General features: G+C 38.9%; 1 protein-coding gene across 5 annotated transcripts in view; it reads right to left on the reverse strand.

Annotated features, from left to right (window-relative positions):
• The window catches only part of LOC129705173 (Golgi apparatus protein 1-like), a 90,922-nt gene that overhangs the window by 32,799 nt on the left and 41,145 nt on the right, over nt 1–16,978 (reverse strand). For all 5 annotated transcript variants that reach the window (XM_055648631.1, XM_055648629.1, XM_055648630.1 and 2 more), the window contains exons 9-13: nt 15,827–15,948; nt 9,749–9,850; nt 3,456–3,609; nt 839–976; nt 181–267 (exon numbers count right to left, since the gene is read on the reverse strand). In XM_055648631.1, the coding sequence (XP_055504606.1) occupies nt 181–267; nt 839–976; nt 3,456–3,609; nt 9,749–9,850; nt 15,827–15,948 (603 nt within the window). The remainder of the gene's footprint in view (nt 1–180; nt 268–838; nt 977–3,455; nt 3,610–9,748; nt 9,851–15,826; nt 15,949–16,978) is intronic.

The raw sequence follows: 16,978 nt of genomic DNA on the forward strand, positions 1-16,978 counted from the left end.
CAGTTAGGGAAGGAGATTACAGAAACTCAGCTCGGATGAATAATTATGAAAGTTACAAACATATCCCTTTGATTTGCTGATCTGACAGCAAGTCTGGCAACTGTGGAACAGTCTCAGAGGATGTCAGTCATTAAAAAATGTGCTGGCTCACTCAAAATTGTTATTTGCTACAGGGCTTACCTCTGATTCCAGCTCTGTCAAGTTACCCACTATTTCCCTGCATTCCACTGCCAAGTCATCAAGATGGTCCTGGAGACACTCCAGTTCCTAAAAGGATAGCAATGCAAATCAGCAGTGAATGGCAACAACAACCAATTTAAGGCAAACAATGGTCTTGATTGTATCTCAGAATCAGTGAAACACGAGTACAAGCTTCCAGCAGTATCACAAGGAGATTCATTTTCTAAAGAAATTACATACACGTGCCAAATAAAATTGTTTTTTAAACTGTGTAAACAAGTGCCTGCCCACTCTCACTAAATGCGTATTTCTTTTTGAATGCTATTTGAACAACTTACATCAAAGTAATTACTTTGGACAAACTACAAAGAAACAAATCCTAAACTGTTTTACAAAGATGCCAATTGTAGCTCCAAAGCACACAACCTTTCAAGGCAAACATGAAGTAACTGTGAAATAAAGCAGAATAATGTTAAGTATGCCACAGGGCAGCCAATTTCATTAGGTAGGATTGAGCAGCTACTCAGACTAGTCAGTTCCATCATCAGACGTCTCTAACAGCTGTATACCTTGCCAGCAACAAGCATACAGGTCCGGATATCTCCACTCTCTAATCTTTTTGAGATTCAGGGTACATTGTCAATCAGCCTGGTGTTACCTGTCCAGGATCTGTCTTCTCACTGCACCATTTCCCAAGGTCTATTATGCAGCGTTCTTGTAATCCAGGCTCCATCTTCACATCCAAGGCTCTTTGATGAAGAATCCGTTGAATCTCTGCTCGACAGTCTCTGGATAACTGTGTAAAAAGTATGGTTCTGGTTAGTACATCTCATCATTGTCAAGCAATAGTGTACAGAATGTTTCTGCACAGAAACAGGTTTTATGGCCCAACAGGTTTGTTTGCATGTGCTCTAGACAAGCTTCTTCACACCTCCTGATGGTTATTGCATTAACATATCCAACTATTCCTTTTGTCTCAGATCACAATTCAGCTTCCTGTAAATGAATCCATGCTTCTAGCCACAACTCAACAACTGCCAGAATGTCAACCTTTACTTTGTGTGACTGGTAAAATTTATGAGGCACAATTTGAAACAAATATCTTGAATACAAATTGATACTTCTGCAAGGAAATATCCAAGGTAACAAGTGTGCAAAAGTAAGAATTGCTCACATCAATTTCCACTATGGTAAATTTCTTATGACCCTCTGATCAAAATGCCTGCAATTGCCAGCAGAGAACAATGCCACACAGTCCCACAGTCAACTCCCAGCGTTTCTCAAATGTCAGCCCTCTCCAATATGAAGAATTATTGAAGATCCAAAAGGACTACTACCGATTGTGAAGCATGGCTTTTGAATGTACTGCGAAAGTTGGCTGCTTAAATATTATATTTCAATGGTGATTACATTTCATTTAGCACCTTCCACCAAGATAGCACACATTCATATCAGGACATATTAAAATGTGCACAAATCAATGAGAGTAAATAAACACAATCTGTTAAAATGTATAAAGATTGTTTTCCAGAGCACCCTCTTACAAAGCTCAGCCAGGAGTTCAAAGATTGAAACTGTATGAATGCAAATTATTTCTAGTTTGTGAAATAAGACCATCAGAATTCAGTAACAAGTACCTTTTCACAGAAGGGACAGCAATGTTTGGTGTTAATGAGTCGAGATCTGCCTCCATGTGTTGGTAATTGCCATGCAGATTTGTTTCATGTTTAAAACACTCAATCGATATTTATATAATTTGCAAATGTCTTTACTACATTCCCTACATTTGAGTTCATATCTTAAATATCCCACAAAAAGCATGACACTGAATGCTCAGTTCTGTGGAACTCCAATGGTCATGTTATTTAAATCACATTAACCATGAGCCTTTGTTTCCTGGCAGTGAGCCAAAGTATAAAGTTTGAGTCTTCAATTTTTCACCGATTTAAAAAAAAGCCGACAAATGTTTCTCACTTCCTCCCCTTCTCCCTCCTCAAAAAGATGTGGCCTGACATTCCGAAATAATTTCGGCCGTCTCTGGCTTATGTCAATTTTCTACCAGCTTGAATCTTCCCCATTGGATTCATTTTGCCACTTTGTTTCCCACAAATTCCATGAGTTTTCACATTTTGATCAGCATGCCATGTTGGATCCTTTCAAATGCTGTACTGTAATCCATGTTTAAAAACAGAACTGCAGATGCTGGAAAAATCAAAGGGAGACAAAAAATGCTGGAGAAACTCAGCGGGTGAGTTAGCATCAATGGAGAGAAGGAATATGCGACATTTTGGGTCGAGACCCTTTTTCAGACAAAGAAAGGCCCCGACCCGAAACGTCACCTATTCCTTCTCTCCATAGATGCTGCCTCACTCGCTGAGTTTCTCCAGCATTTTTTGTCTACCTACTATAATCCATGTGACATTACACTCACTGCCCTCAATAACACGACTTCATGCTCAAACATACAATTGAGTTACACCCACATATTATGGGGTAGGCCATTTAGGACTGAGATGAGGAAAAACTTTTTCACCCAGAGAGTTATGAATCTGTGGGATTCTCTGCCACAGAAGGCAGTGGAAGCTAGTTCACTGGATGTTTTCAAGAGAGTTAGATATAGTTCTTAGGGCTAACGGAATCAAGGGATATGGGGAGAAAGCAGGAACAGGGTACTGATTTTGGATGATCAGCCATGATCATATTGAATGAGGGTGCTGGCTCGAAGGGCTGAATAGAAACAGAATAGCCTGCTCCTGCACGTGTTTTCTATGTTTAATAATCAGCTCACTGTTAAAAATTGATTGGTCTTTACTTACACATGGACTGAACATTAGACTTTTTGATTTTACTTTCCAGTTTTTTTCTTCATCTCTTTTCTTTGCTTACCTAGTATCCCTCTTAATTTCACTCGTGCACCTTCAAAACATTCTTCTTGTTCTAAATAGATCCATTCCTGTCCCAATGATCTCATTTTCAATCATGAATGCACTAATTATCCCCTCAATAAAAATGTTCACTCTTTTCTGCATGACTGAATGTGCGGGAAATGATCACCGCTTCGTCCAAAACCAAGCCTGGATGTGGACATCTTCTTAAGGCAAATAGCCTACCAGTTCAATGTTTGAACTCTAATGTAATAAACCCTAGGCTGTCGACACCACTAGCATGCCAGTACATCAAAGGCTACGTGAAAATAACGTAGAGACCCTGCTATTACAGTAAACTGCATGTGGTGCTTTTTAGCATTTTGGAAATAAACAAGCTATCACTCTCACCCTGCGCCCTTGTTCCTCTGTACGATAAGCATGGCGATACAAGCAAGAAAACACTGCTCCAGGAGGTAGCATCTCACTTGTTTGATTCCAACCCTGAGTATGGCACAGCCTTGAAGCATCACCCTGGCACTTGCGATAAAGAACAGGATCCAGCCTAAGGAGGGAAACCAAAGAGGATATTGTTCAAAGATTTCACAATTGCATTTTACAATAAAAGTCATTATATTTTCCCATTCGTACACTGAAATAATTAATTTACATTTAGATAAGTTGCATGACGTGGTCCTTTTCATAAAATATGTTTATTATAATTTCCAACGTCATATTAACTTGGAATTTGACGGTGCTATGAGCAGCAAGATCATTAAATATTTCAAAAAATAGTTTTTCTTTTGTCGCTAAACCTGCAATTATTCTCAGGCAATTGCACGAGCAGAAAGTCAGTGTATTTTTGTGATGGTATTTGACGGATGAATATTGGCCACGACAGTATACAAGGATAGTCTTTTAATTCTGCCATTTGTCAAACTACATGAATAGGCTTCAGTTACAAATCGCCTCTGAATAATGGTACTTCCTTAACAAATCCATTGTTGTGTAAAATTTCAATAACGGAAAGTGTTTTTGTGGACTTTTTGGGAATTGAAGAATGAATGCTAGTATATTTGGAAACATGACACACTGATAAAATAAATGTGTGGTTAACTGGTGCATAATTTTATCTGTGAGTATGGTAGCAATGAAAAAATCAGCATTAAAGCAATGTTCAATCATTTGTATGGTCTTCTGTATCGCCACTTTGCTTGCAATCAATGCAGTTAGTTAATAATCTAGCAAAGATGTAAAACTTTGCAGAAAAGATCTGTGCTTCAGCTCAGTACATAGTCCAGAGATTTTCTTTGCAGTCTATTTGCTTTCGCAGTTTTGTTTGATTGATTTGCCAAATCTAATTTTATTGTCCCTCTTTGACATCTCATAATGTACCGTTAAATACCTGAACATTTTACATGGTATCCACATCAAGTATAAACATTTACCATCAATCATTACATTTCATGAAGATACCAACAATAAAAGTATATGGAATATCGACCTATAAACATGCACTTTTTAAAGATAACATTTCAAATAATGTGTAAATTATTATAATTAGAAATTATATTTCATTCTTCACACACTATCATCTTAACGTCATCCCATCCCTAAAATTCAATTAGTATAAAATCAATATCTGATCCAAACAATCACATGGGCAGCTATCGTCAGAAGGTATACAATTAATATTGGAATATTAATATCAACACCTAGCCGTGAAAAATATCAGCCTTGGAAAATACTTCAAAATGTATTGATAAAGAAAAGCACTGACCAGTTTTGAACTTGCGTGGTACTTTTGTTTAGTTTAGTTTAGTTTAGACTTACAGCATGGAAACAAGCCTTTTGGCCCACCGAGTCTGCACCGACCAGCAATACCCACACACCAACACTATCCTAAACACATGGGACAATTTATATTTATACCAAACCAATTAGCCTACAAACTTGTGCATCTTTGGAGTGTGGGAGGAAACGCAGCTTCTCGGAGAAAACCCACGCAGGTCATGGGGAGAACAAACTCTGTACAGACAAGCACCGGCAGTCTGGATCAAACTTGGGTCTGGCGTCGTAAGGCAGCAACTATAACTGTGCACTACTGTGCTGTCCTAATATAAACATAGAAAATAGGTGCAGGAGTAGGCCATTTGGTCTTTTGAGCCAGCACCATCATTCAATATGATCATGGCTGATCATCGAAAATTAGTACCCCGTTCCTGCGTTTTCCCCATGATTCCCTTGATTCCATTAGCCCCAAGGCTCTATCTAACTCTCTTGAGTACTTGAGAATGTGTACTATTGTGTAGACAAGGACCACTTTGTATTGAAGCAGTGATTGACAGCGACATAATATGGTTGAGTTCTTCATTAGGATGGAGAGTGACATTGTTAATTCAGAAACAATGGTTCTGAACTTAAAGAAAGGTAACTTTGAGGGTATGAGACGTGAATTGGCCAAGATTGACTGGCAATTAATTCTAAAAGGGTTGACGGTGGATATGCAATGGAAGACATTTAAAGACTGCATAGATGAACTACAAAAATTGTTCATCCCAGTTTGGCAAAAGAATAAATCAGGGAAGGTAGTACATCCATGGATAACAAGGGAAATCAGGGATAGTATCAAAGCGAAGGATGATGCGTACAAATTAGCCAGAAAAAGCAGCATACCGGAGGACTGGGAGAAATTCAAAGACCAGCAGAGGAGGACAAAGGGCTTAATTAGGAAAGGAAAAATAGATTATGAAAGAAAATTGGCAGGGAACATAAAAACTGACTGCAAAAGTTTTTATAGATATGTGAAAAGAAAGAGATTAGTTAAAACAAATGTAGGTCCCTTGCAGTCAGAAACAGGTGAGTTGATCATGGGGAACAAGGATATAGCGGACCAATTGAATAACTATTTTGGTTCCGTCTTCACTAAGGAAGACATAAATAATTTGCCGGAAATAGCAGGGGACCGCGGGTCAAAGGAGTTGGAGGAATTGAGTGAAATCCAGGTTAGCCGGGAAGTGGTGTTGGGTAAATTGAATGGATTAAAGGCCGATAAATCCCCAGGGCCAGATAGGCTGCATCCCAGAGTACTTAAGGAAGTAGCTCCAGAAATAGTGGATGCATTAGTAATAATCTTTCAAAACTCTTTAGATTCTGGAGTAGTTCCTGAAGATTGGCGGGTAGCAAACGTAACCCCACTTTTTAAGAAGGGAGGGAGAGAGAAAATGGGGAATTACAGACCAGTTAGTCTAACATCGGTAGTGGGGAAACTGCTAGAGTCAGTTATTAAAGATGGGATAGCAGCACATTTGGAAAGTGGTGAAATCATTGGACAAAGTCAGCATGGATTTACGAAAGGTAAATCATGTCTGACGAATCTTATAGAATTTTTCGAGGATGTAACTAGTAGCGTGGATAGGGGGGAACCAGTGGATGTGGTGTATCTGGACTTCCAGAAGGCTTTCGACAAGGTCCCACGTAAGAAATTAGTATACAAACTTAAAGCACAAGGCATTGGGGGTTCAGTATTGATGTGGATAGAGAACTGGCTGGCAAACAGGAAGCAAAGAGTAGGAGTAAACGGGTCCTTTTCACAATGGCAGGCAGTGACTAGTGGGGTACCCCAAGGCTCAGTACTGGGACCCCAGCTATTTACAATATATATTAATGATCTGGATGAGGGAATTGAAGGCAATATCTCCAAGTTTGCGGATGACACTAAGCTGGGGGGCAGTGTTAGCTGTGAGGAGGATGCTAGGAGACTGCAGGGTGACTTGGATAGGCTGGGTGAGTGGGCAAATGTTTGGCAGATGCAGTATAATGTGGATAAATGTGAGGTTATCCATTTTGGTGGCAAAAACAGGAAAGCAGACTATTATCTAAATGGTGGCCGATTGGGAAAGGGGGAGATGCAGCGAGACCTGGGTGTCATGGTACACCAGTCATTGAAGGTAGGCATGCAGGTGCAGCAGGCAGTAAAGAAAGCGAATGGTATGTTAGCTTTCATTGCAAAAGGATTTGAGTATAGGAGCAGAGAGGTTCTACTGCAGTTGTACAGGGTCTTGGTGAGACCACACCTGGAGTATTGCGTACAGTTTTGGTCTCCAAATCTGAGGAAGGACATTATTGCCATAGAGGGAGTGCAGAGACGGTTCACCAGACTGATTCCTGGGATGTCAGGACTGTCTTATGAAGAAAGACTGGATAGACTTGGTTTATACTCTCTAGAATTTAGAAGATTGAGAGGGGATCTTATAGAAACTTACAAAATTCTTAAGGGGTTGGACAGGCTAGATGCAGGAAGATTGTTCCCGATGTTAGGGAAGTCCAGGACAAGGGGTCACAGCTTAAGGATAAAGGGGAAATCCTTTAAAACCGAGATGAGAAGAACTTTTTTTCACGCAGAGAGTGGTGAATCTCTGGAACTCTCTGCCACAGAGGGTAGTTGAGGCCAGTTCATTGGCTATATTTAAGAGGGAGTTAGATGTGGCTCTTGTGGCTAAGGGGATCAGGGGGTATGGAGACAAGGCAGGTACGGGATACTGAGTTGGATGATCAGCCATGATCATATTGAATGGCGGTGCAGGCTCGAAGGGCCGAATGGCCTACTCCTGCACCTAATTTCTATGTTTCTATGTTTCTATAACAGCTAGCCCACACAAGTGATTTGGATTTCTATCGCTGCATTTAAACAATAATTGGTTCCTCAACATATAGTGTTTGTTTAATTTGCATTTGTTTAATCTGGGTTCTGCAAAGGTAACATGATCATGAGACATTGTAGAGCATTTGGCCAAAGGTACCTGAAACATAATAAGGCCACCTCAAGACACCTGGGACAAAGGACATTAACTGAATTTCATCCAGTGAGACACACACCATAACCCCAAGCGACAACACACCTTTGTTAGAACCATACAAACCATGTAACAATTACAGCACGGAAACAGGCCATCTCGACCCTTCTAGTCCGTGCTGAACACATAATCTCCCCTAGTCCCATATACCTGCGCTCAGACCATAACCCTCCATTCCCTTCCCATCCATATAACTATCCAATTTATTTTTAAATGATAAAAACAAACCTGCCTCCACCACCTTCACTGGAAGCTCATTCCACACAGCTACCACTCTCCGAGTAAAGAAGATCCCCGTCATGTTACCCCTAAACTTCAGTCCCTTAATTCTCATGTCATGTCCCCTCGTTTGAATCTTCCCTACTCTCAGTGGGAAAAGCTTTTCCACGTCAACTCTGTAAGAACCACTAGACATTTTAATGTTATTGTATTTGGCACCATTGAAATAAACACCCCATCTTAAATTAGGACTGTGGATGGTCCACAATAGCTACTTGACAACTTAGTCTCACAAAAATGCTCATGGTTACATTTGATGGGCTATCAATCACCCGTTATACAGAGTTTTGGTGATTCACCCAAGGGATTGGCTTATACTGAATATACCTACTATTAAATCTATTACTCCAGGTGACATTTCAACTGCAACACAACCCCATGCAATCACAGCCACTCTAAATTTGATAAAAGCTTCAGCCCTTATAAAGTTTTTCTTCATCCATCTGAACCTGCCATTGGCAGAATATTGTGCCTGAACAATAACCAAGTCAGATTTGGTGCGCATGCCCAGAAAAGAAACTTCAAGAGCTAATAAAGTCTTATGGGCAGAAGTCACTATCTGACCACAGCATCAAGGGAAACACAGAGGCAGTGCATAGAAAATGGCTTTCTGGCAAAGTTCCCAGTCCACCACCCTGCCAAGTAACATATCCGGCTGCTGATGTAGAGTCAAACTTGAAGCTAACACACATTTATTCTCTGGCTGAGTGTCGAGTTGACACATCTACCACCCACAGACACTAAGTCTGAATTAAAAGATATGACCAAACCAAATAGTCAGGTCAGATCATCAGGTGCTCTTCCTAATCCTGGTATTTTCAGTGCACCAACATGCTAAATGAATGGGAAGAATTATCTGGCGACATCATTTGACATCATGTTCAGCACAGCCATGGTGTCCCAAGAGCCTGTTCCTGGGCTACACTGTTGAATCTTTACTCTGCAATCTAGTTTACATCTAAACCCCTCCTACATTTTTCTGCAGGAAAAAAAACTTCAATTTGTAACCATCACACAGAACATTAAATTTAACTCAGTAGCAAATGTCACCTGAATTAAACATTCTGAACAATATAGGAGGTTATAATGTTTGTACAAAAATGGAACAGCTGTACATTTAGCAGGACATTGGTTTAACTGTACACAGCACTGCAGCTTGTTCAATGTGCTGTAAATGAATCATGTTGAAGCCTCCCTTTCTTTACCTCTTGCAAGCAATGTTAATCATATTCAAATCAGTGATTTACTTAGAATTGGTTGTGTCTTTGCAAACATGATCAGTATAAGTTACTTGCGTCATTTATTTGTTTCTATGCAACCCCACCAGAGTTATGGCCAGCTCCGGTCTCCGAAAGCTATAACAACTTATTGGAGGTAGATGGGTCTCTTGGCGCTTGCTGCCGAATTGTTTTCACTTGCAGAAGCCAACTGATATTACTGATAGAGCTCCTTCAGCTTTGACCTCCAATTACGTGACAGCCAATGATTCTCTCTCCCTTCCGTAGATCATGTTTGATTGCAATGTAACTTGAAGCTTTCCAAACCTTCAGCACAGACGTCAATACTTACTTCCAGTCACGGGAAATGAAGTACTGCAGCTCAAGTAGTCGATGCTCACACTCTTCCACCATCTTTTCGGTGTAAAGATGCTCCATCAGACACGAGAGGATCCTGCCAGTAGAAAATAGTAAACATTAAGTGTGATTCTGAATCTGATTACTTAGAAAACATAGTAAAATAGGTGGAGTATGCCATTCGGCTCTTCGAGCCATTCAATATGATCATGGCTGATCATCTAAAATCAGTACCCCGTTCCTGCTTTTTCCCCATATCCCTTGATTCATTTAACCCCAAGAGCTAAATCCAACTCTCTCTTGAAAACATCCACAGATTCTCAACTCTCTGGTTGAAGGAGTTTTTCCTCATCACAGTCCTAAATGGCCTACACCTCATTCTTAAACTGTGACCCCTGGTTCTGGACTTCCCCCAACATCGGGAACATTTTTCCTGCATCTAGCCTGTCCAATCTTTTTATTTTTTATTTTTTATTAGAAGTACAGTAAATTACAATAATATACATCAGATATATCTTATTACATTTGTTGTACCACTTCGTTTTTCGAGCTTTAAAAAAGATAGAAATAAAAGTAGTAAGGAAAGTGAGCAAGAATCGTGAAGGTGCAGGAAAGTGTTGGGGAAAGAAAGCCCCTTAGGGAAGAAGTTAGAGAAGGAAGTAAAGAAAGGAAATAAGATCCTAGAAAGAAAGGGAAAAAAAAGGAAAAACAATCGCTCTATTGTAACACAAAACTCCGCAAAAAAGGATATACCAACCGTATTTTTTTTTTACATTTATTTTATACCAGATCCTGGTACCATTTATATTTTAAATTACTATTGCACCTTATGCTTGTAATAGTTCCATAAATGCAGACCACGTCTTTTGGAAGTGGTCTGCTTTGCCTGCTAGGAGGAGTCTCATCTCTTCCAAGTGTAGTGTTTCGAACATGTTTGAAATCCACATTTTTATTGTTGGTATTGGAGCATTTTTCCAAAATTTGCGTATAAGCTTTTTTCCTATTATTAGCCCGTAATTAAGTAAGTTTCTTTTGAAATCCCAGCTCTCTTTTGAATTTTTTAATTCGGGGTTACCTTCCGATATTTCCAAAAATGATCCATTCTGCTTTTGGTAGTCTTTTGTGTATTTTTTTATTTTGAAAATAATTTTGTGAAGATTTTCAATATTTTGAAATTCCAGAATTTTTTTGGAGCGTTTTTTTTATACCATTGTGTAAAAAAAATTGAAAAAGAGTGCGCTATGGTAGCTACTTGTGACTGACACTTTATCACAAATGGGTGAGACATTGGGGAAAAGTGTTTTTTTATTTTATGTTGCACCAAGTGCAAATTTTTGAATGAATATAGTCTATGTAATGTTTTAATATTGAATTAGCGTATGTCGTTTACGTTGATCGAGCATTTATGCACATAGAAACATAGAAATTAGGTGCAGGAGTAGGCCATTCGGCCCTTCGAGCCTGCACCGCCATTCAATATGATCATGGCTGATCATCCAACTCAGTATCCCGTACCTGCCTTCTCTCCATACCCCCTGATCCCCTTAGCCACAAGGGCCACATCTAACTCCCTCTTAAATATAGCCAATGAACTGGCCTCAACTACCCTCTGTGGCAGAGAGTTCCAGAGTTACATATAGTAATGTGTGTTTATCCCCCAGCTCTCTTTTGAAAGTGGTTTTTTATAGCTAGTTTTCTTGTTCCCAGTCTCTTCTAATCGCCCCAACCGCTCTACAGAGGATGCCATCGGTTGTAGGTATTTCGTTTAATATATTTAAAATAATGTTGTATAAGTATATCAGATTTTCTGATTCAGCCTTTGTCTTCATGGCTTCATCCAATAAGTCTGAGGACATGTTATGATAGTCTTTTGTGTACTTTTTTCAGGTAGTCAACGGATTTGAAGATATTTACAAATACTTGATTATTTTTCATCCTCAACTTTTAGGGGCACGGTGGAGTTTCAGTTGTAATTGTTGAAATGATGAATAATTTTCCTAATTCATGCAAGTCTCCGAGCGTTTTGATTCCCATTCTTTCCCATTGTGTAAATGATTTATCTATAATTGAAGGTTTAAAACGAGGGGTAATTGACTATTGGCATTAAAAGAGATAGATTTGAGAAGTGTTTTAAAATTTTCACTGGGAAACGTCTTTTCATTTTTCTTGCAAGATGACAATAAAGGTTTTGATTTTGATTTTCCAAGTTCTAATTGTGGTATGTATCATTGGATTTTTATTATAATTTTTGTTATTCAGATTCATTGGTGAGAGGAGAGTCGCTCCTGTATTACACGGAGAGCAGTCCTCTCTCTCCATTACAATCCAGTCCACCTGCTGGGCAGAGTTGTCCAGCAGGTGAATCATATTTTTAATATTTACTGCCCAATTATAGTACATAAAGTTAGGGAGCGCTAGACCACCCATCTCTTTTGGTTTACTAAGGTGTGCTCTTTGTATTCTGTGGGATTTAAAATCCCATATAAAATTTGTAATGTCTGAGTCTAGTTTTTTGAAAAATATATTGGAATTGATTGAAATAAATATAGGATTTGTGGTAAAAAGATCATTTTTATAGCATTTATTCGACCTATTAAAGACATCGGGAGCGTTTTCCAGAATTTGATTAGATTATTTAGTTTCTTAAGTAAGGGGCTATAATTGGCGTTAAACATAGCGTGATAGTTTCTAGTGATTTCAAATCCTAAATATTTAAATTTTTCTGTGGCTATTTTAAAGGGAAATTTCAAGAGATGTGTTGAGTCTTTCGGTTTTTAATCGACATAATTTCACTTTTGTTCCAGTTTATTCTGTATCCTGAGAAAGATCCAAAGTCCTCAATTAGATTTAATATGTTTGGTATACTGATTTGGCGTTTTGTGATATACAGTAATACATCGTCTGCATATAAGGATATTTTGTTATTTGAATATTTTGTATTATAACCGTAAATATCCGGGTGTGTTCTAATTTATTCAGCTAAAGGTTCAATTACCAGAGCGAATAACAGCGGTGATAATGAACATCCTTGTCTATTGCCATCTAGCCTGTCCAATCTTTAAGAAATGTATATGTTTCTATAAGATCCCCACTTATCCTTCTAAATTCCAATGAACACAAGCCCAGTCAACCATTCTTTCATCATATGTCAGTCCCGCCATCCAGGGAATTAATCTGGCGAACCTACACTGCACTCCCTCAATAGCACAATACAGTGCTTGATCCATTCTTTAAACAGCCTCTCATAAAAACATCCACCGAATAAGTGTGCAACTTTCCACAGCACATTGCATTTAAAAAGAGTAGCTTTTTATTTACAAATTAAATCCTGTTACTGCATTAATTTGTGCAAGTACCTTGCGGATTTTTAGTTTACCAATGTGCATTGTTTCTTTTAACACACTTTCATAGCTTAAAACTATTGCTCAGGTTTTTAGAAGATAGCCAGGCAGTTGAATCCAAAACCATCTTCTGACAACATTATACAATTTTAATAATTTGTCTGAAATGATAAAAAGGGTCTGAAGAAGAGTCTCAACCCAAAACGCTGCCTATTTCCTTCGCTCCATAGATGCTGCCTCACCCGCTGAGTTTCTCCAGCATTTTTGTCTACCTACAATTTTTATCAGGACCTGTTGGAGGGCAAATGTCAAGTAGCAACACACTGCTTCCTTCAAAATGTTAGAATGTGTCAGGTATGTTCACGAACACACAATTCCCACAAAGTACAAGGCCAACACAACGGGTATATCACAGTGCACAAACACATCCATTCAACCAATAAACCACAGCTGATGATTTCAGCATCAATATTAGGCAGTCTTTGGTGCCCCATAACCCTTCATTGTGCAGGAAATATGTGTTGCTAAGAGATGAGAGAGTGGAAATGAAATAGAAGGGCAAAGATTAATATGCGCATTGCCAACACTCCTTTCAACGTCATTGTTTCATAAGCTGATCAAATCACAGAGCAGTAATCCAGCAAATATGTTTTACTAGTTAAATAGACAGACACTGCTGGTTTCAAGAAGCACTTCCACATCCAAGACTATTTCTTTAAATACATAACAGATTTCCCCTTCATCTGAACCTGGGTGAGCCAGAGACCACTTTTCTTCCAGCGGTTACATGCAGCCAAGTGCCTTTCCACCAGAAACCGCCATAGTATTACAGATGAACAAAGGGGACTAAGGAGGTATAAGGGAAGAGCTGGCCAAAGTTGACTGGAAAGGGACCCTAGCAGGGATGACGGTGGAACAGCAATGGCATGAATTTCTGGAAATAATCCAGAAGATGCAGGATAATTTCAATCCAAAGAGGAAGAAAGATTATAAGGGGGAGAAAGAGGAAACCGTGGCCGACAAGGGAAGCCAAGGACAGTATAAAACTAAAAGAGAAGACGTATAACATAGCAAAGATGAACGGGGAGCCAGAGGATTGGGTAACTTTTAAAGAACAATAGAAGGTAACTAAAAAGGCAATACATGGAGAAAAGATGAAGTACGAAGGAAAGCTAGCCAAGAATATAAAGGAGGATAGTAAAAGCTTCTTTATGTATGTGAAATGGAAAAGATTAATTAAGACAAATGTGAGTCCCTTGAAGACAGAGACAAGTGAATTTATTATGGGGAAATGGCAGACGAGTTGAACATGTACTTTAGTTCTGTCTTCACTAAGGAAGACAAACAATCTGAATTAGGGGACAGAGGAACTAGGATGATAGAGGAACTGAAGGAAATTCACATTAGTCAGGAAATGATGTTGAGTAGACTGATGGGAATGAAGGCTGATAACTCCCCAGGGCCTGATATATATGACGAAAAACTTTTCCACCCAGTGCTGCGATATATATATATATATATATATTTTCGAATTCTCTGCCCCAGAAGGCAGTGAAGGCCGATTCACTGGATGCATTCAAAAGAGCTAGAGCTCTTAGGGCTAGCAAAATCAAAGGATATGGGGAGAAGGCAAGGACGGGGCACTGATTGTGGATGATCACATTGAATGATGGAGCTGGCTCAAAAGGCTCAATGGCCTACTCCTGCACCTATTTTCTATGTATCTAGCCTGTCAGATCATCTCCACAACATTGTATACTCCATATGTTCTCTGATCACTTCCAACCAATCCTTGATTCTATTGTTATTGTTTGTAGATCTAATTGTGCATTAATGCATAAATCCATTAGTGGTATACACATGTTCCATAATTGTAATGAAGATGGCGTGTTGCTACCTTTTGATAATTGAATTAGAAATCTAAATCCAGAATTCTTCATCCCAATAAATCTTATCTTCCAATAGACAGATATTTAAGTAAAATGCTTTATTAGCATTGGATCCTCTTTGTTTGATGCATATGGTGAAACAGCAAAGCACTTGTCAAAATATATTTGAAATGGCCAGTTCATTATGATTTTCTGCCTACCCATCTTCTCCCTTAGGAAAGGTACCATAATTATAAGGTCCTTTGTAAGCTAATTGCTTTAGTTCAAGGAGATTTAATCCCCACTTTACTGCCACGAAAATAGTAATCTTCCCTTCACCTTGGGAAATAAATAAATTAAGAAAGTCAGAACAAAGTAGCAGGGCTACTTTCAATGATACCCAACTTATTTCCCTTTTAACAAACATTTTTAAAGTTATGATATTAACTATCATGTCCCCATCATGTCGTATTGTATTTCTCTCCACTTTTAGAAAAAAGTGGGTGTGTGCGCTTCTGCAGAGTTCTGCCATTAGATGCTGGTCAGACAATCTGACCTATACATTTTCTGTCATATCATTTTCCCCTTCTCCAAAAACCTATTGCTCATCTTCAATCAACCTGGCACCAAAAATCTTTTGAGGAGCAATATTTCGAGAATTCACTCCCAAAAGCTGTCTCTGGTTTTAGGGTTATGTTTCATGTACTTTACCTGGATTTGAAATTCCAAATATTTATTGCATTCAAAAACACGATGCTCAGAAGCTCGACTCTGATATCCCATGCACAAACTCTATGAACTCCAAATTATAACATCAGTTTGTTTCCTACACAGTGGACAACGACTATTCTTACTCTGACTTACATGGGATCTCCACTGCGGATGTGTTTGCAAGCAGTTTGAATGACTGACTCACACGCTTCATTCAAAGCTCGATCAATGCGGTAGTCTGCACCAGGGTCTGTTTCTTGAATTAGGGTCTGAAGCTGGATTTGGAGCAGAAAGAGATTTAAGATATACAAACTAACAAGAATGACGCAGTAACCAGGCAGTTTACTCTATCTTCTCAAGTTCTTTGACTCTTTAGCAATCACGATGAGTTAATATTTCTTTATTTATGATGAAATCGCATCATTGTACATCAGACTGTCAGAGATAAAAGATTTTGTCTGTGTCATTTAGTAGAATTTACCAATGTTTTCCTAGTTATAACAATGATTTTCATTGCAGTCAAACATCCACTTCGTCATTCATTATCAAATGGTGTTCTACTTAGATAAGCTTTTTATAGGAGCTTTATCTTGAAAATTCAACCACCTCATTACAAGCACGTCCTTTTAGACTGACATTTATTTTTCTCTTGCCACTGTTGAGCAATGAAATGCCATTCACTAAAAAAAAACCTTACACCTTTGGTGTACAAAAAACAGCTACTGTACAGTCTGAAGAAGGGTCATAACCCAAAACATCACCCATCCTTTTTCTCTGGAGCTGCTGCCTGATCCATCGAGTTACTCCAGCATTTTATGTCTATCTTCGACCCAATATCTGCAGTTACTGCCCATTCACAATTTGTTGTTCTTTGTTTCTACCTCCAACTAATTTTGCAGATAGCTTTCTAGAATTGTCCAGCAGATCACTTCAAATAAAGATCAACTAAACTTGCAAGCCTCTGTTAATATTGTCAAATACACCTTTGAGGTATCAGAGGTGTAAGGGTACACTTGAGAGAGCAATTAGTTCAGTTTAGTGATACCGCATGGAAATAGGTCCTTCACCCCACCAAGTCCACACCGACCTGTACACTAATTCAATCCTACACACTTAGGGCAAATTTACAGAAGCCAATTAATCTACAAACCTGCATGTCTTTGGAATGTGGGAGGAAATCGGAGCACCTGGAGAAACCAGACGCAGTGGCAGGGAGAACATAAAACTCCATACAGACAGCACCATTAGTCAGCATTGAATCTGGGTCTTTGACACTGTAAGGCAGCATCTTCATCAACTGGGCCA

Source organism: Leucoraja erinacea, chromosome 17, assembly GCF_028641065.1.
Source record: "Leucoraja erinacea ecotype New England chromosome 17, Leri_hhj_1, whole genome shotgun sequence".
In the NCBI taxonomy this organism is placed as follows: domain Eukaryota; kingdom Metazoa; phylum Chordata; class Chondrichthyes; order Rajiformes; family Rajidae; genus Leucoraja; species Leucoraja erinaceus.